This window comes from Thamnophis sirtalis, unplaced genomic scaffold, assembly GCF_051295495.1.
Source record: "Thamnophis sirtalis isolate CommonGarterSnake01/CBP01778 unplaced genomic scaffold, rThaSir2_p1.2 scaffold_14, whole genome shotgun sequence".
In the NCBI taxonomy this organism is placed as follows: Eukaryota; Metazoa; Chordata; class Lepidosauria; order Squamata; family Natricidae; genus Thamnophis; species Thamnophis sirtalis.
In genome coordinates, this window is record NW_028261394.1 from 41,441,588 (window position 1) to 41,461,398 (window position 19,811).

A 19,811-nucleotide genomic window follows, 5' to 3' on the forward strand; every position below is an offset into this window, starting at 1 on the left:
GATATTCCTCCTAGACAGAAAGTGAGGCAGAAAAGGGGCAAAATTCAGCACTTTCATTCATAAAAAAGAAAATGACCACTGAAAAAAGAGGAAAATGGGCAATTTACAAATATTTTTGATCCCTGGCACTTCTCAACGCTCACTCCTATTGTACCAACCACAGGAATAAAACTCCCCATAGAGTCTATGGGAATACAGTAGGAGTGAGCCTTGGGGTGTGCCAGAGATCAAATATAGTGAATTGCCACGGCATAAAGGTAAAGTTCTCCTCGCACATATGTGCTAGTCATTCCCGACTCTAGGGGGTGGTGTTCATCTCCGTTTCAAAGCTGAAGAGCCAGCGCTGTCCGAAGACGTCTCCGTGGTCATGTGGCCGGCATGACTCAACGCCAAAGGCTCACAGAGCCCTATTACCTTCCCACCAAAGATGGTCCCTATTTTTCTACTTGCATTTTTACACGCTCTCGAACTGCCACGTTGGCAGAAGCTGGGACAAGAAACGGGAGTTCACTTTGTTATGTGGCGCTGGGGATTCGAACCGCCGAACTGCCTTCTAATCGACAAGCTCAGCATCTTAGCCACTGAGCCACCGCGTTCCCCCTACATTTGGCATTAGACAATCTATAAAGCACAATATTACACGGTTTATAATTATCCTTAAGGATAATTCTGAGAAGTTTTTTAAAAAGTGTTTTTTAAAAAAAGTTTTTTATTTTTATTCTCTTATATACAGGTATACATTCACATAGTTATTGTTCTTATTTATCTTTATCACTTTTGCATATTTGTTTTTCCATATAAAAAGTTAAAATACACATTCTGGATTGCTTTGCTTATGATCCCATACACCTATTTTGTATTATCGCCACCCAATTCTTTTATTTTATTTTCACCCTCCCTCCCTTCTCTACTTCCTTCCTTCCTTTCTCTTCCCTTTTTCACCAAGTTTTTTTTTAAAGTTGATCTTCCCCATCCTTCAAGGAATGGGTGTGGCAGGGACCCACAAAGTACCACAAACTTCACACCCACGAAGCACCACCTTTAGAGACGCCCAAACTCCCATTTTTAGCAATTTCCAAGCTTTTCAAAGCCCTGAATAAAATAAAAAAGGGGGGATCAGTCCACCCCAAAGACCCCCCACCATCCCCTCCATAGGTTGAAACTGACTAGATCGAGGCCCCCGGCAGCCTCCTCTGCCGTCCTCGGCCTCTCACCTCCCCTTAGCACGAAGAGGTCTGTCTGCTTGTCGGAGTTGAAGTCCCCGAAGGCGGCCAGCGTCCCGAAAGCCTCAGCCCCGAAGAGCTGCGAGGTGACATTCTGCAAGGCCCGGCCGGGCTTCAGCAACGCCCCGACCGTCACTAGCAGCAGCAGCGGCGGCCGTAACAGCGAGGACCGGCCACGCCGAGCCAGGACGGGGCGGCAAGGCGCCCCCATTGCGGGCGGTAAATTCCTACCGGTTCCTTTGGCAGGGACGCGCGACTTCCGGGTTCGCTTTACGGCACCGATGCATTGCGCCTGCGCGGAGGGGTGTCGGTGTAGTTGGGCGGGCGCATTTACGGCGGAGCCTAGCAACCGTCGTTGGGTTATTGACAAGGGGGCGGGGACAAGCGCCTGGCTTTTCAGCCCAGTCGCTTCGGGCGGAGTTTTGAGCGGGCCGCTCGTCCTCCTCCTCTTCCTCCTCCCGCCGCCATGGCGTCTTCTCTGGCCGATGTGAGCTGGAAAATGCTGGAGCTGAGGGCCCGCTCCAAGCGTTCAGGTCTGACTTCTCTTCCCCCCTCCCTGCTCCCCTCTCTGCGTTGTCTTCTCCCCTTGTCTCGCTCGCCTTCCTATGGTCGCTTGTGCAGCGGAGCATTTGGAACTCCAACTCCCAGGATGCCCCGCGAGCCCGGCTTCTCCCTTTGCTCCTCTCTCTCTCCCCTCGTTCTTTCTCCAGCCCGAAGAGCTGAACGTCTGACAGGGAACTCTGGGAGTTGTAGTCTAAGCGCTTGCCCCGTTTCTTCTCCTCCTCCTCCTCTTTCCTGCTCTCTTTTCCCATCCGTCGCTTCCCACCACAGGGAGGACTTGCAGTTGGAAAGGCTGCAGTTGAAAGTTTTGGGTTGTTTTTTTTTAAATGACCTTTATAAAATGTTAAAAAAATTAAAATTAAAGTCTTACCCAGAAACTTTTGCCTGGTCCCCTTGATCATTTAGGGGACTAAGATGCTAAGCTTGTCGATCAGAAAGGCGGTTTGAATCCCTAGCGCCCTGTAACGGAGTGAGCTCCCATTACTTGTCCCAACTTCTGCCAACCTAGCAGTTCGAAAGCATGTAAAAATGCAAGTAGAAAAACAGGAACCACCTTTGGTAGGAAGGGAACAGCGTTCTGTGTACCTTAGGTGTTTAGTCATGCTGGCCACATGACCATGGAGATGTCTTCAGACAGTGCTGGCTCTTCAGCTTTGAAACGGAGATGAGCACTGCCCCCTAGAGTCAGGAACAACTGGCACATATGTGCGAGGGGAACCTTTACCTTTACCTTCCAAGCCTTGCATCCCCCTTCTTGGGCTGGAAGGGGCTCACTTTGGGCCAGATCCCTTTGTTTCTTCTCTCCCTCCCCCCTCTGAAAAGAAGGGGGAAATTAAGACTGCCCTGTGGCCCGTATATAGATAGATAGATAGATAGATAGATAGATAGATAGATAGATAGATAGATAGATAGATAGATAGAGATAGAGATAGAGATAGAGATAGAGATAGAGATAGAGATAGAGATAGAGATAGAGATAGAGATAGAGATAGAGATAGAGATAGAGATAGAGATAGATAGATAGATAGATAGATGATAGATAGATAGATAGATAGATAGATAGATAGATAGATAGATAGATAGATAGATAGATAGATAGATAGATGATAGATAGATAGATAGATAGATAGATAGATAGATAGATAGATAGATAGATAGATAGATAGATAGATAGATAGATAGATAGATAGAGATAGAGATAGAGATAGAGATAGATAGAGACTTTGCCCTGTGGCCCATACACACACACACACACATGACATCTGCAATCTTTCCCTTACAAGCATCCCAAATCCTCTATAAATAAGTATCATGCAGGTATTGTAAACATTAGAACAAGCTATTTGAAAAAATGCTAGGTGTTTCTGAAGTTTCCTTCTCTTTGGCCTACGTGGCTAAAAGCCATAGTGAAGAAACCTGAGCTTTCTGCTTAAGAGAAGTATGTTGATTATAAGCAATGATTGGTTTGAAAGCAGAACTCCCCTAACCTGGATTAAAATGCTGTCCACGGGGCATTTCAGTGGGTCCTAGGCATGATGGAATTCGTTATTTTGAACGTACTATTTTTACTTGGTCACCAAGATTGGGATGAAACCCTAGTTTTACAGAATATTTTGGAAGGTCCTTATATACTGTATATATTGTAGTCACGACAGAAATCAAACCTCTATCTTTAACAAGTGCTGAATTTTTCTGATCATAACTCATCGAGTTTCCATCTTTCTCTCTTAATGGAATTGTCTGGTATTTCTGATACTTTGCTATGGAGACAGATGGAGATTTTTAAATTTGACCCAAGCAAAACCCAAGTGGGAAAAATTACACCAGTTCTTCCCTTTCCCCTGTTTTTGTCTTCTGTTTTTCGTACTCTTTATGTTCCAAGTTTCTTGAAACTTATTTTCCAAGAGTTTCCTCTGATTCTGTCCTTTGATCTCCCAATATTTCTCTCTCTCTCTCATTGATTTTTCTTTTTCTTTTCACAAATGTGCTCCCTTCCTTAGAATTTTACCTTCCTTGGCCCCGTCAGTCAATAAGTCTTCCCTTCCTCAACTCGTAGCTATTTTTGTCTTTTGCTTGAGGCATTTGGCAGCTTCACAAGTGACTTGAAAAGGTGGCTGCAAAGCTCTGGCTTTCCCCGAAATGCAAATTCTGCTGTTGCTTGTTTACATTTCTTGCTGTCCTTTCAGTATAAAAATCACTAATAAAAAGACTTCTGGAGAAAGTCTATCTACAGCGTTGCTTTGGCCCCAGTAACTTATAATGATCTCCTTCCTCCTATTTTCAGCTACATTTTACTTTACTTCTGTGGATGTGTCTTTCCACATAGGAAAACAATGAAATTATGTTTCAAATTTTTTAGTTTACTTAGAGGGAAAAGACAGTTTTGGTTTACTGTTCATGATGATTACTACGTATCTCTTATATTTCCTCTAGTCAACTTGGGTCAATAAACCCTTGTTTGGACTGGATTTTCAAAGCATACACAAAATAAAGGCCTGTTAACACATTATAAATTAACGTAGCTTTCTATGCACACCCTTATGTAACATAAAGTAGTACCCTTAATTGCAAGAAAAGCATAGCATTGAACAATAGTTAGGTTTCCCTGCTGGCTGGAGAATTCTGGGAGTTGAAGTCCACTTAAAGTTGCCAGGTTTGAAATAAGCTATATATGGATTTCTGTAAATAGTAAGAATGAACTTTAAAGCAAAATTAAAGATTGCAATGAAGCCAAAACGACCGCTTTCTTTTCTGTTTTTGCATTTCAGCCATGGATATTTTTTTTTCAAATTCTGAGTTTCTACCGACTTGCCTTGAATAAGAAAATATAGTTGCAAATAAATACATTTCGTATGACATATACTTTTAACTTTGGTATGCTCCTCATTGGAGATTCCAGTTACCACTTCTTAGGTGTAACACTGATAAACAGAGGGGTGTAACACTGATAAACAGAGGGAAGATTTTAACAAATGTTCTTGTTTTGCTAAGATAAAACTATATAAACTTTTGAGTTGTGCAGAAACAAGTACAATGGAACATCTACTGCTATTGCAAATACTATATGTGTTAGTTTAGGCATACCAAAATTAGCAACAATAATATGTAACTAATGTCAAATGTTAATCATTACTTTATACAGCAGCCTGATAAAGATTGGGTAATTTGAATGCATGCATAATTTAACATGAAGAATAACACCTTACAAATTTCACTATAATAGAACTTTCAAATCCTCCTATATAACTATAGTGTAAAAGACTATGGGTAGTCCTCAATTTATGACCATAACTTAGCCCAAATTTCTGTTGCTAAGCAAGACAGCTGTTAAGTGAGTCTTGCCCCATTTTACAAGCTTTCTCGCCATAGTTGTTAAGTGAATCCCTGCACTTATTAAGTTAGTCACATGGTTGTTAAGTGAATCTAATCCATTTCGTTGTATACATGATGTACAATGACAGTAAAGGCTATACTTTACTAATCGGGCCTCCCCATTCAATTGGCTTGTCAGGAGGTTACAGGAGATCACATGACCCTGGGATGCTACAACTGTCATAAGTACATGCCAGCTGCCAAGCATCTGGATTTTGATCATGTGACCACAGGAATGCTACCGCAGTCAATAGGTGTGGAAAACAGTATAAGTCACTATTTTCAGTGCTGTTGTAACTTTGAACTAAACCAATGGTTGTAAGTCAAGGACTACCTAAGTGTAGGAAGGAAGGCCCAGATTCCAATCCTGCCTTAACACAACGAGCTGTTTTGGGGGCTTAGGGCCAGTCCCCCTCTCCCAGCTCTTAGCGTTACAAAGAAGAGTCACAAAAGCTGAATGAAATGGGATAGGAATCAAATAAATAACCACAAGGCTTTTTTCATATATTTGCAGAGCCGCCCCCCCCCAATTGAAGAATTCTTAATGCATATATTTATAACATAAAACCAGATGGAGCATAATTGATACCATTAATTAACCCAGGAGTGGGTCAGAAGTAAGTGATGCCTCTCGTAGAAATGATGGCAGAGCTTTTGAAGGCTACGTCAATAATTATAGGTCTGAGCAAGGCTGGGTAGTTCAATCAAGGGATGGAGTTTCAGCAAATAGAAATACCCGCTAAGCAAACCTGAAACTTTATTTATGGACTCTTTAATGGGAAGCTTAAGAGTCACACAAAGTAATATCACGTGGAGGAATGTACAACAGCCAAGTGTACTCTTTGGGTTAACAAATAATTTACACGTTCCATTAACCCAAGAGCAAACGGTTTTGATTTGCACATGGCATTTATTGGATTGGAATGGAGAAGTCCTCATTTCGTTATTGTCAACACTCAATATTGTCTGACATATTTTTTTTTTAAAAAATGAGTTGAATAATATTATTGCTGTAGCACAGCAATTGGATGTTATATCATTGTAAGGAGTGGTGATTCAGCCAATAATTTTAAAAGAAAACCAAACAACGATATGGGAAAATAAACTTTTTGCAGTACATAAGAAAAGCCTAGGGTACAATTAATCTAATTATCCTCCTTATTGTCTATAGCATGATGTGAATAACTTCGCTAACACTGCTTTTCACTTAATTTAAACCTGATTGCTTCTAACCCTCACTAAACGTTTTCAAAAATTGCAGTAGTTTAGCCTGGCAACGTTTGTGATTAGCTGCAACAGCTTGAAATGGCCACTTCAAATACTGGCAGAGCCACCACGTCACACGCATTCCTGTGGTCGGGTAAGTATGTCGACTCTTTAACAGGTCTTTTATTTTGTGTTTTTGGCTGGTGTGGACATATTAACGCAAGCAAGCGCTCTGTTGATGAAAGGATGGATGCTTATTGATATGAAGTGTCAGCTTAAAAAGGACTATTATATCTACCCCGATTGATAGTTTTGAAGCAACACTGTATGATAGTTGGAATCTGGTCATAACCAAGTTGGTGCCATGCCAACTACTGTATTTTTCGGAGTATAAGACGCACTTTCCCCCCCAAAAAAGAGGGTGAAAATATGGGTTGCGTCTTATACACTGAATGCAGCATTTTGGGCCTTCTGAAACCCCACTCCCTTCACAAAAATGGACATGCAGAGGCTTTGGGAGGCCTGCAAAGTGCCCCTGGGGGCTGGGGAGGGCAGAAACAAGCAAAAAACGGGCCGTTTTTTGCTTGTTTTTGCCCCCCCCCCCCCAGGAGCACTTTGTAGGCCTCTCAAACTCTCTGCATGCCCTGTTTTTCACAAAAAATTGAGGCATGCAGAAGGTTTGGGAGGTCTGCAGAGTGCAAAAACGTCTTTTTAATTTACACCTCTTCGAAATCTTGGTGCGTCTTATACTCTGGTGAGTCTTATTCTCCGAAAAATACAGTAATTACAATATTGGTCCCAATGGCCAGTAAGAAGATTTGGGGAAGAACAGTAGTGGGAGATGAAAACAACGGTGGAGTTTATATGTGTTTTTTTATCTGTCCAGTGCAAAGTTAGCTATGAAGCTTTAGATTTTTAGACATTAAAAAATGTAATTCTTAATTGGAATGACAGTAACCCTTGTGAGGAAATGACTCATTAGTTGGAATTGTCGGTTTACTCTACTAGCTGTAAAATAACTTTGATAAAATGGGGTGGGTTTTTCTCCTTCTTTGCAGCTGGAATTTATAACTCTACTATTGTTCAGCCCACCACACATCTTTAGCTAGCCAGTAAACGCAGACATTCATTATTTAGTTGTGCACACAATATAAACTCTTTCACAAGTTCATGGTGGAGCTGATAATGATGCCGGGAAGAGAGTGCATTCCATCAGAACATAATAGAAGGATTTATACATTATATTGTAAGAGGAATATGAAAAATGAGCAATCACAGGTTTCAATCTCATTCTTTTGGACAATACCTTAATTTGTTTTACCAGCTCACCTTACTCAGCTTATGAATATGATTATTATCCTTCAGTTTGCTTTCCCTGCATCAGAGAGAATGGTGCTTAATGATAAAACGTCAGAGTTTTGGATTTCCAAGAACCGTTCAAGAAATGTGTCTGCAGTATATGGCATGTATTCACAAGAAATTGGTGTGATCCTCACCCCACTTTTTCTTTTTGCATCCTAGAAGTGAGAGGCTAATAAACAGAACTACCTGGGGAGGACAGAATGGGGTGTGTGTTGGTGTTGGTAGTGCATTTATTCACTTCACTTTCAATCAGGAATAACAGAGTTGGAAGGGACCTTGGAGGTCTTCTAGTCCAACCCCTTGCACAGGCAGCAAACCCCATATCATTTCAGACAAATGAGTGTCCAATCTCTTCTTTAAAACCTCCAGTGTTGGAACATTCACAACTTCTGGAGGCAAGTTGTTCCATTGATTAATTGTTCTCACTGCCAGGAAATTTCTCCTTAGTTCTTGGTTCTCTCCTTGATTAGTTTCCATCCATTGTTTTTGTCATGCCTTCAGGTGCTTTGGAGAATAGGTTGACCCCCTTGTTCTGACCTAGGCTTCCCAAGAGCATGAAGCAAACTCCTTGGCCCGACAAAAACTTCTTTTATTAATTTACTGTGAATTCTTCTCATGCACATCCAGCAAAGTCTTTCAAGGGAGGATTTACAGTCATAGACTTTATCTGGCTTGGAGAGCTGCCAGGCTGATATCTGCAGATCTTGGCAAGGAGTCTCAAAGAATCATAAACCAATTAAGCAAACTAATTGTCTCCTGCAAACTCCACTCTCCTTTTGATCCTCTTTTATTTCCTCTGGGAGGGGTCATTCATCGTCCCCCTGTGGCCTTACTCCTAAGTCGCCCCCTGTTCTTTAGCTGCTCCCTTCGTCTGGCAACTCTGTGCATGTGCACACTGGGAACAGGCTCCAGCTGTTAGTCTGCCTCACTGATATCCGACTCTGAAGTCAGCTGATAATTGGCATACGGCTCTGGCCCCCTCTCTGCCTCCGACACAGATCCCTCATCAGAGCCTTCCCCAGACTCCAGGACTGGCCCATCTTCCTCCCCAACCTCCTCACTGTCTGAATCTGCTGCCAGCTCTGCTGGCCGCTGGTGGGTCACAACACCCCTCTTCTATGTGGCAGCACCTCAAAAATTGGGAGACTGCTGTCATGTCCTTCTTAAACTCAGCATGAAAATCCAATCACGATTTGTGGAGGTTTTGCTTTCCCCTCCAATTTTACAGCAATCACTATCTCCTTTCTGGTAAAACAATTACATGCAGGAGTTGGATTTCTAAATTATTAGGTTTTTATTGCTTCCGCTGTCCTTTTCTGAATGCCTTTTTTTTTTTTTGAGTTGTGTAGTTTCTGGCTTTCTGTTTGTATCCCTTGAGACCTGCTTAAAATAATGCCCCGAATAAAAAATTATAGCTTTTCCTTCTCACTCTGCACATTTTTCTTTGGTATTTCTCTCTCTTTCTCTTTTTTTGATCCATGAATGAAGTGAACCGTTGACAGTTCGTGGGTGGTTGATTTGAGGTCATGTCTCTAGTTAGAACGAGGGTCCGCTCTATGACCTCACGAAGCCGCTGGGACGGTCTCTGCCGGTATGGCAGGTCATAAGGTCACCAAGTGTCATGTCTCCTAGTTGTAGGAGTTGTTATACACTTGCTTCCTCCGCTGTCACAACATGCCTGCACACTAAACTCTCTTCCCCCTTTCCCAGGGGCTGTAATTTGAATGAGAACATATCGCAGCAGCCTATCCAGAATAACAGTTTCCTGTATATTTTACACATGCTGATTTACAAATGTGTTGATAGGAGTTTTTGAAGTGCTTTGGGTTCCCTCCCCCTTTAAACTGAATATTGGGGAAGGGATGGGGAGCAAAACATTCTTTTTTCATGATATATTCCCTTGCAGCTCCTGAAGATAAGGAGTGACAGAAATTTGTGTGTTATCTCTATGTGCTTCATTTGCAATAGAGTCATATTCCTATCTTGACGGCATGCTGTAGAATGGTTGGGTTTCCTGGGGGAACAGTAAATCTGAATAAATAAATATAAGTTCAATCCAGGATTTATTAAGCAGAGTGGGGGTTTTTTGACATATTTAATGACATACGTTGTCCATTTAAAATGTTTTTGATTAAAATCTGTCACCAAAAATCGATATGTATCCTTATGTGAAGGAACAGCTTGCTATTATTGTATGTGTATGTTTTAAATTCACACAGTATGTTTATTTTCATGTCGGAAGTGCAGTATTAGAAAGCTGGGTTCTTTATATTGAAACTACCTGATTAACTTCAACCTTTATATATGATTCTGAACTCCAGATGGGTTAAATGATAATTGAGTGTTTGTGTCCCTTGAGATCTGCTTAAAATAATGCCAATTATTATTATTATTCAAATAATGACTTTAATGGCATCATTGGCTAGCTAACAAAACATTACTAGAGACAATAAAACAGCAATAATTCACAACTGTATGTCATAAATACGGAAGACATTGCACCATCAAGAACAATGGAAAGGTAGATTATGGAAATGTCCTTCCATTTAAGAAAGTGGAATAATCAGGTTCAATAAAAGGATATTTAGCATTTAGGAATGAAAGATGTCCTTGAAGGTGTTGGACAACTCGGTATGGTCAACCCACCGTAGCCAACTCACATGTCCAACTCATCACGGACAACACACCATGGCCAACTCACCACGGCCAATTCATCATGACCAACTCACCACGGCCAATTCATCATGGCCAACTCACCACGGCCAACTCACCACAGCCAATTCACCATGGCCAATTCATCATGGCCAACTCACATTGGCCAACTCACCACAGCGAATTCATCATGGCCAATTCATCATGGCCAGCTCACATTGGCAAACTCACCACGGCCAACTCACCATGGCCAACTCACCATGGCCAACTCACCATGGCCAACTCACCACTGCCAACTCACTATGGCCAATTCATCACGGCCAACTCAACACGGCCTATTCACCATGACCAATTCATCATGGCCAATTTACCGTGGCCAATTCATCATGACCAAGTCACCACGGCCAACTCACCATGGCCAACTCACCGTGGCCAATTCACCATGGCCAATTCATCATGGCCAGCTCACCATGCCAAATTTGTCATGGGACAACTCATTGCAGGACAAGAGTTACAGTAATATTAAAAAAAATGGTGGAGTGGAATCATTAAAGGACGCCAAAGGAGGGACAAAATAAAAAAGTAAATGACAAAAATTAAAATTATTTTAAAAATTATTTTAAATACTTAAATTGAATCATTGAATTGTCCTCGAGCGACTTGTCTCGCAGTGAGTTGGCCATGGTGAATTGTCCCACTGCGCGTTGGCTGCAAAGAGTTGGCCGTACCAAGTTCTCCCACTCAGCAAAGCAACTGATGGCCATACTTCATAAAGGATGGATGACAAAGCTGAAAAGAAGGATAAATAAGGATAAGTAGTTGTTGCTGAAGCTAAATCTTAAGTCTACGCAAGAAATCCTTTATCGGTTTCCAATGGTGACCTTGGGTAGAGGAGGCTGATGAAAGTGAGATAACGCTTCGGTTTCTTGAAGATGCTGAAAATGGGGTCAGGGCATATCTGCTACTATCATGTGGATTAGAACAGCTGAATGTGTTAAATGAATATACCGAAAGTGGCATTTTCTTCCTAAAACGATAAGAGAAACAGAGGCAATGCTTTGATTGTAATAACAGTTGTTTTATTTCTACGTGGGCTGCAGATGGCAGATATCCTTGTAAGTATATGTTTTGGAGCATTAACCTGTCATTATATACTATATTCCATTCAGTTATGCATAGTTTTCATGCTTCAGCACTGTTGTCCTCCACTAACATTTTAGAAACATGGTTACGGAAATACTGTATCTATAGGCAAATACTGTGTATGGCTGTATCTAGTACAGATAGCTATTATCTATAATGGCCGTAGCATAAGTGAGCACAATTGGGTCGGCAAGTAGTCGCTAAGAGAAAAATGATATTACCACGACCGTCATGATTTCACACAGGACAATGTACTGATAAAAGAGAATATTTTGTAGCCCGGGGTCGAAATGAGGAGTTCTTGGTGCTCTCTGAGCTTGGTGGTTTTCTTGCAGACCCAGTCCAGGTAACATCATCAGGCTAGTGCTGATGATATTGCCTAGTTTGGGCCATGCAACATCTGCAAGAAAGCCACCAAGCTCAGAGGTGGCACCAAGGACCCCCGCACAGGACAATGTATTATGACTGTACTTGTGAATGCATGAAACAGATGCTGTGAAGGTCATAAATACAGGCATTGGTCAGAAAGATAGTGTTTCATCATTGTTGTAACTGCGAACAGTCACTGTCCAAAGCAGTTGCTAAGTAAGGACAACACACCATCCTAATCTACCTTAAATGCTTATCCTGGAAGCTTCTGTGCAGAAATACTGCAGTGAAGTTGAAGGTACTCACATGTAAGGAGCGCAGTAGCATAAGTTGTTAGGACACTGGGTTGACAATCAGAAAACCCTTGTTCGAGACCCGAGAGCTGCTACATGATGAGGTGAGCTCCTATCCTTCATTCCGGCTACTGCTGACCTAGCAGTTCAAAAGTGAGTAATCGCAAATAGATTTTATTTATTTATTTATTTATTTGTCTTGTATGCCGCCCACTCCCGGAGGACTCCGGGCGGCTCACAAAAGACAAGGGAAAGGGGGGAACGAGACAAAGACAACATATTAAAAACAAAACCAACATTCACAATTTCCGTGGAGGTAAATGCTTCTCAGCTCCCCCCAGCCTGCTGGAACAGCCAGGACTTGGTGGCTTTGCGGAAGGCCGGGAGGGTAGTAAGGGTCCGGATCTCAACAGGGAGCTCGTTCCAGAAGGCCGGAGCTGCAACAGAGAAGGCTCTCCCCCGGGGAGTCGCCAGCCGACATTGGCTGGCAGATGGAATCCGGAGGAGACCCAACCTGTGCGATCTAATCAGTCTGAGGGAGGTCATCGGCAGGAGGCGGTCTCTCAGGTACCCAGGTCCGATGCCATGTAGGGCTTTATAGGTAGCGACCAGCACCTTGAAGCGGATTCGGAGACTAATAGGTAGCCAGTGCAGCTCGCGGAGGATAGGTGTAACGTGGGTGTACCTTAGATAGATAGATATGCCCACTTTGATTAATAGCGACACGAAAAGAGCTAACCAGGCATCGCAGCAGTGATGTCACTGGCTTATCCTTTCAACCCGGAAGGGCCTCGGTGTTTCTGACACAAAAATCAAGCAAAAACACATGTAATTCAGTATTAATCGCTGAGTTTTGTAAATACTTGCATTTTTTTTCAGTAATATTTGTTATATTTTTAATTGATTATCTTCGTTTTATTTTGTTTATTCGATTCCTACAGTCACCCATCTCAATCCATCAAGTGATTATGGGTGTGATGATGGGCAGGATTATACTAATACTAATATATACTAGATATTTAATTCTGGTCAACGATATATTTATCTTTGGCTTTAGAAAATTATCAAGTCTTTAGGAATTAGTTGATTTCATTTTTCCCTTCCCCACAAAATGAGTCCTTCTGTGGTTTTTCCAATTAGATCACATCTGTGGCTCAAACCTGCATTGGGAGTGCTGTAAGGGAATTGTAGAGTTAATTTAATTAATGTATATTGATATAGTATTAGGGTTTCTCCATTAATAATTGATTCCGTAGGATAAAATGGCAAGGGGAAAGAGGCTGGCCTAAAGTAATTTAATCTGAGATTCATTAGTGGCTTTCCCGTGCTATTTTTCCAAGACTCTGTTTGCATTTTAAAACAGGGGCTTTCCAAACTTAGGCACTTTAAGACTTGTGGACTTCAACTCACAGAATCCTGGCTGGGGAATTCTGGGAATTGAAGTCAACAAATCTTAAAAGTTGCTAAGTTTGAAGAGCCCTGCTTTAAAACCATCAATATTGCCACAAGATGCATCATTTTCAACAGGGTATTTCTGTTCTTGTCCTCGTAAGACTGATAGCGTCTCAAAGTGTGGTCTGGGGAGCCTTCTTTCCAGAAGACCATTTCAGGAGATCATCTAAATCAAATAAAGGAATATTTTAACATTTTTTTTTTGTTTAAATGCCTAGCACAGAAAATTTTAATAGATAACAATCCACATAAGACTAGGAATCTTCAACCGTTATTTTTTTTTTTACGAATGGAAAGGGATCCTGAGACCAAAATGTTCAATAACCAGTAATCTAGGGGATGTTTTCAGGCTACTTTGAAATAGAAATATTTAGTGAGATAGAATGCATGATGCAGTTGTCAAGAAGTATTTTTTTCTCTCACCCCAAAATACCCCAAAACGTGAGCTTCCTAATACTCCCATGCCATACAATCTCAAAAGTTGTCCAGCAATAGCACATTCAAGCAAATGATAACCTTGAAAATTATCATCTTGTCTGCTGTATTCTTGACTTCTAATGTGTGTGTGTGTGTGTGTGTGTGTGTATAAAAATATTGGGTTTCTGTCGTGATGGACTCTTGTGACGAGCCGATTGACAGATAATGGAAGCAGTTAGCTTCCTCCCATAATTGGGGCATACCAGGGGTTGTAACACTATATATATATATATATATATATATATATATATATATGTATGTATGTATGTATGTATGTATGTATGTATGTATGTATGTATGTATGTATGTATATATATATATATATATATATATATATATATATATATATATATATACATACATACATACATACATACATACATACATACATACATATATATATATATATATACACACACACACACATATATACATATATACATATATACATATATACATATATACATATATACATCATATATACATATATACATCATATATACATATATACATCATATACAACATATATACATATATACATATATACAACATATATACATATATACATATATACATATATACATATATACATATATACATATATACATATATACATATATACATATATACATATATATACATATATATACATCATATATAACATATATACATATATACATATATACATATATACATATATATACATATATATACATCATATATACATCATATATACATCATATATACATCATATATACATCATATATACATATATACATACATACATACATACATACATATATATATGTTATATTTATGCTGATAAATAAATAAAGGGAGACTACTATAGATCTATTTCAAGCTATTTAGCTCTCATCAGCTAGCCATACCCAAGTTTGGGAATCGAACTTTAAGTATATATATATATATATATATATATATATATATATATATATGTATATATGTATATATGTATATATGTATATATGTATATATGTATATATGTATATATGTATATATGTATATATGTATATATGTATATATGTATATATGTATATATGTATATATGTATATATGTATATATGTATATATGTATATATGTATATATGTATATATGTATATATGTATATATGTATATATGTATATATGTATATATGTATATATGTATATATGTATATATGTATATATGTATATATGTATATATGTATATATGTATATATGTATATATGTATATATGTATATATGTATATATGTATATATGTATATATGTATATATGTATATATGTATATATGTATATATGTATATATGTATATATGTATATATTACATGGGAAATGTATATATTGTATATATTACATGGGAAAAGACCCAAATACAACAAGACCAGCATACCTACACCCGTGAAAATCTACAAAAACGTGTGTGTGTGTTTGTGTGTGTTCCAGTATAAGTCTGGAACGACTCGAGCAATTTCAACCAAACTTGGTACATAGATGACTTACTCTCTGGAAAAAAAAACACTGTGGGGGTAAGACACCCCTCAGGGTGTGTGTTCTGTTAAGAAACAGTCTGTTGTGCCATAAAATGGCTTCTACTATACAGCGCAGTGAGTTGCCGTGGTAACGGCTTCACAGTACCCCACAAGGGTGCTCCCTCTCATAAGGAAGAAAAAAACCCAACATTAGAAATTCCATTTGGTCTGGACATTTCCCCCCTGTAAATAAATAGCTGGGCAATGCCAGGTTATCAGCTAGTTGGAAATAAAGGATAAACCTTTTAAAAATCTTCATGTCAAGATTCGAAATGTTATTTGTTGTAGTGGATCAGGGCATCTTGTTACTTGGACAAGAGGTGCTGTAATTGAAGAGGGAATTTCTCCTGTGGAGCGCCTTTTGATTCGGCGTTCCCCTTAAGTGGAAACAGGTCACAGTATATAATGTGTGGTCAAGACTCACAAGAGCTGAAAAAGGAAGCCCGTTTTTAATAAATCCATATAAATGAAGGGCTTCTGTCAATATCCCTTTTCTTCCTCAAGAGACCTCATTATAAAAGAACATTGAAAATAGAAGGTGATGTTTGAGATGAGAAAGGTTAGGTTTTTCTTTGTATATAGAGAAGCATTAAGGATTAATAAAATTAGACCCATAAAAGCTTTGAAGATACTGGGCTAATTGCCATGTTATCTGACTGATGTACAAATTAGTTTCAACTCATTGTCAACCAAATCAACTGAATGTCTACAGAGATACTCAATCACCTAGGTCACGGTTGTCCCAAAGGGGCTTTTTCCGAAAGGCAATTGGACTTTTATTATTATTTTTCCTTGAAAACATTTCTCATCCAAGAAGCTTCTTCAACTCTGACTGAAGGTTGGGGAGTAAACAAATCCTTCTATTCCCTTCTACTCCCAACATTATGCGTTGCGAGACCGTGAAGAGCATTAAAGAGTAACTCCCGGAATGCACAACAGTCGCCCTAAATTTATTTTGAAAGACTGGTCACCACATATATATTATTTGCCAATTCTTTCAGAGTATTTTATAGATATTTGCCTCTTCAATAATAATCCTTTCCACCTCAATAATCCTTTATTCTTCTTGACTGCATACGGTATGCTGGTGCAGAGTGGTTCAAAGTTTTGATTGGATTGCATAAGTTGTTATTCATACTGAATTTCTCAATATGCACGAAATACTGACCGGATATATTCCTGCAAAGAAGAATTCTAAAAAGGGGTTTTCCCCCCTCTTTTTTTCTCTACACAATAAACATTTTAACGGAAGGCTGTGTTTTTATTTCCGTGGATTCTCCTGGTTACCTTTTGTTAACATGAGGCGTAACAGCTGAACACAAATAACTCAGTAGAAGTGAACGAAAGCAATACTTGAGAATATTTTCAAAAAGCCTGCAATTCTGTTTTCGTTTCTTGCGATTGTAATCCCTTGATTACGATTGTAATCCCTCTTAATTTCTTCCTTTAGGCTCTGTATACGAGCCCATGAAAAGCATTAATCTGCTGAGTCCAGATGCAGAAAGTCTGTGGGATAAATTGGATCATTACTATTGTATAGGTAAGTCACACGAAATTATTTTCCGTCTTGAGAAAGTTGAGAGAGCCAAGATAAATAATGTTACGTTCTTGTCAGAAATGTAATTGGGATCATAAAATATTCACATATTCATTATGCGCTGCTATTGATTTTTTCCCACCTGTAAACAAGGATTATTTTCACATGATGTTTAATATTAGTAATGATCGTGGCCATAAAGTTATTTTTTTTCCGGTTATCCAGAAAATGCCATCTTGCTTGCCATAATGGTGGAGTGAATATAATTATTTGGGAAATGCTGTATTTTAATGCACTTCTTCTAAACCTGATCTGTGATTTGTTTTTAAAAAGAATACTGTCTTTCTCCCAACTACTTCCTCATGTACAAGTTATAAATGACTTTCAAAAGGAATATTGGCTGATTGGTGGAATATTTACCCTTGATGTTAATTTCTCAAGAACAATTGATGACTTCCTTTGTACCATTCAATACAAATCTCCTCAATTTATATAAAGCCCAAATAAATAAATAAATAAATAATTTTCAAAAGGAGAGAGGTTTGCAAACTTCTCTAAAATAGTTGGCGTAATCAAAAATCACAATTGGGCAATAAATAGTGTATTCCTTTCAGTAACATTTGAATGGTTACTGTTCAATGACTGAAAGCATTAACAAATTACTAAAGCATTTTTTATGTTTGATGGAAAGATGTGGCTGGAAGATCAAAAGCATCAAATAATAAATGCCATCAAACTGTCACATGCCTAGTTTCTTAGGATAGCTTTAGACAAATGCATGCTAAAATATTCTGTTTTTATTTGGGAAGAAGTGCGAATGTCCTCATCACTCTGCAGGGTGATGTGGTAAATTTGTCAAATTGATTTCACCAGATTCTCATGTTTCCAACTTCTGTTCCTTTCATTTCACTTTTGCATTTAAGTTTTTTAAGAGTTGGTGTCAAAATGTGTCTACATGTTATCCACAAAATATCTCTTAAGAATATTGGTCGTCAGTAGAACAGGCTATTATAAATCCTCTGTAACATCCCAGTCAAATGGGACATTTTCTAGACATTTTGATTCCCAAGTTTCAGAGAAAATGTGACTTTGATTTTCCTCAAGTGCTGCAATTCTTGGTCGTGTGTTTTACAGGGTGCCTCAAGGAATTTCTACAGAACGAAGCTATAACGGTTACGCTATTTTTTAATAGGGTAGACAAAGCTTAGGGAACCAAAATCAACTAACATTGCCAAGAATATAGATTTTTAAAGGAAACTGTAGGGGGAGAAGTAGCCCTCATGGGAAATTAACAAGGAAGTGCTTTTGGGAGTATATTTCTCACCTTATTCATAGGGGAGTTTTTGCCTCACGGAAATAAAAAAGGATGCTTGTTTGAAAACAGTTTAGATAATAATTTGCACATTTCTTTGTTTCTCTTGGCAGTCAAGGCCACGGTGTTAGTTTTCCAAAGTCCGACCACCGGTCTTTTCCCCACAAAAACGTGCAGTGAGAACCAGAGAGCAAAAATCCACGATAGTCTTTATTGTGCTGCCTGCGTCTGGGCCCTGGCCCTAGCCTACAGGTAAATGGACGGTTTCTGACGTTGTCTTGCTAACTGTACATGCCACTTAAATCCCAAGCCCAAACATTTAGGGAGCAGGCGAAGAGTTAAAATGGAGTCAATTCTTGAAAATGTATTTCTCTGAGACTTTCTTTTTGCGTGAAGAGATTGGGCTAATGATTATTTTTAGATGGGAATGGAATGGAATGGGATAGAGTGGGATAGGGGTAGGGGTAGGGGTAGGGATAGGAGTAGAGTAGAGTAGAGTAGAATAGAATAGAATAGAATAGAATTTAGAATAATATTTAGAATAAGGTATAGAATAGAATAATATTTAGAATAGAATAATATTTAGAATAGAATAATATTTAGAATAGAATAATATTTAGAATAGACTAGAATAGAATAGAATAGATTAGAATAAATAAGAGTAGGAATAGAGTAGAGTAGACTAGAATAATATTTAGAATAGAATAATATTTAGAATAAAGTATAGAATAAAGTATAGAATAGATTAATATTTGGAATAGAATAATATTTAGAATAGAATAATATTTAGAATATTTAGAATAGAATAATATTTATAGAATAATATTTAGAATAGAATAGAATAAGATTCAGGGTAGAGTAGAGTAGAATAAGATTTAGAGTAGAATGGGATGGAATAGAATGGAATGGAATAGAATAATAAATAGAATAGAATAAAGAATATAATTTAGAATAGAATAGGAATAGAATAGCAATAGCAATAGTACTTAGACTTATATGCCGCTTGACAGTGCTTTACAGCTGTCTCTAAGCGGTTTACAGAGTCAGCATATTGTCCCCAACAATCTGGGCCCTCATTTTACCGACTTTAGAAGGATGGAAGGCTGAGTCAACCTTGAGCCTTCTAGATTATTTATTTCTAGTTTTCTAGATTGTGTTGTTCTTATTTTCTATATCATTTTCTAGTTTTCAAACTTACGTTCTAAAACGTAACTTAAAATCTTTCAACCTGGTGTATATTTTACTAGTCAGGTTTTTCCTGGCATTAGTTAGTTTTAGAATTTGGCATACTTTCATTCTTTGTTAAATTATATTTAACCAA

General features: G+C 38.7%; 2 protein-coding genes across 4 annotated transcripts in view; one reads left to right on the plus strand and one right to left on the minus strand.

Moving 5' to 3' along the window:
* The window catches only part of ITFG1 (integrin alpha FG-GAP repeat containing 1), a 118,701-nt gene extending 117,193 nt beyond the window's left edge, over positions 1–1,508 (minus strand). Inside the window, exon 1 of the mRNA XM_087728942.1 lies at positions 1,215–1,508. Within this exon, the coding sequence (XP_087585068.1) occupies positions 1,215–1,434 (220 nt within the window). The 5' untranslated portion in view covers positions 1,435–1,508. The remainder of the gene's footprint in view (positions 1–1,214) is intronic.
* Positions 1,509–1,600: 92 nt separating this feature from the next.
* The window catches only part of PHKB (phosphorylase kinase regulatory subunit beta), a 120,868-nt gene continuing 102,657 nt past the window's right edge, over positions 1,601–19,811 (plus strand). The window contains exons 1-5 of one of the 3 annotated variants that reach the window (XM_087728939.1): positions 1,602–1,756; positions 6,418–6,516; positions 11,477–11,491; positions 17,092–17,181; positions 18,604–18,742. In XM_087728939.1, coding sequence (XP_087585065.1) covers positions 6,462–6,516; positions 11,477–11,491; positions 17,092–17,181; positions 18,604–18,742 — 299 coding nt within the window. In that variant the 5' untranslated portion in view covers positions 1,602–1,756; positions 6,418–6,461. Of the gene's footprint in view, positions 1,757–6,417; positions 6,517–11,476; positions 11,492–17,091; positions 17,182–18,603; positions 18,743–19,811 lie in introns of all 3 variants that reach the window. The other 2 variants (XM_087728941.1, XM_087728940.1) reach the window with 2 other exon arrangements.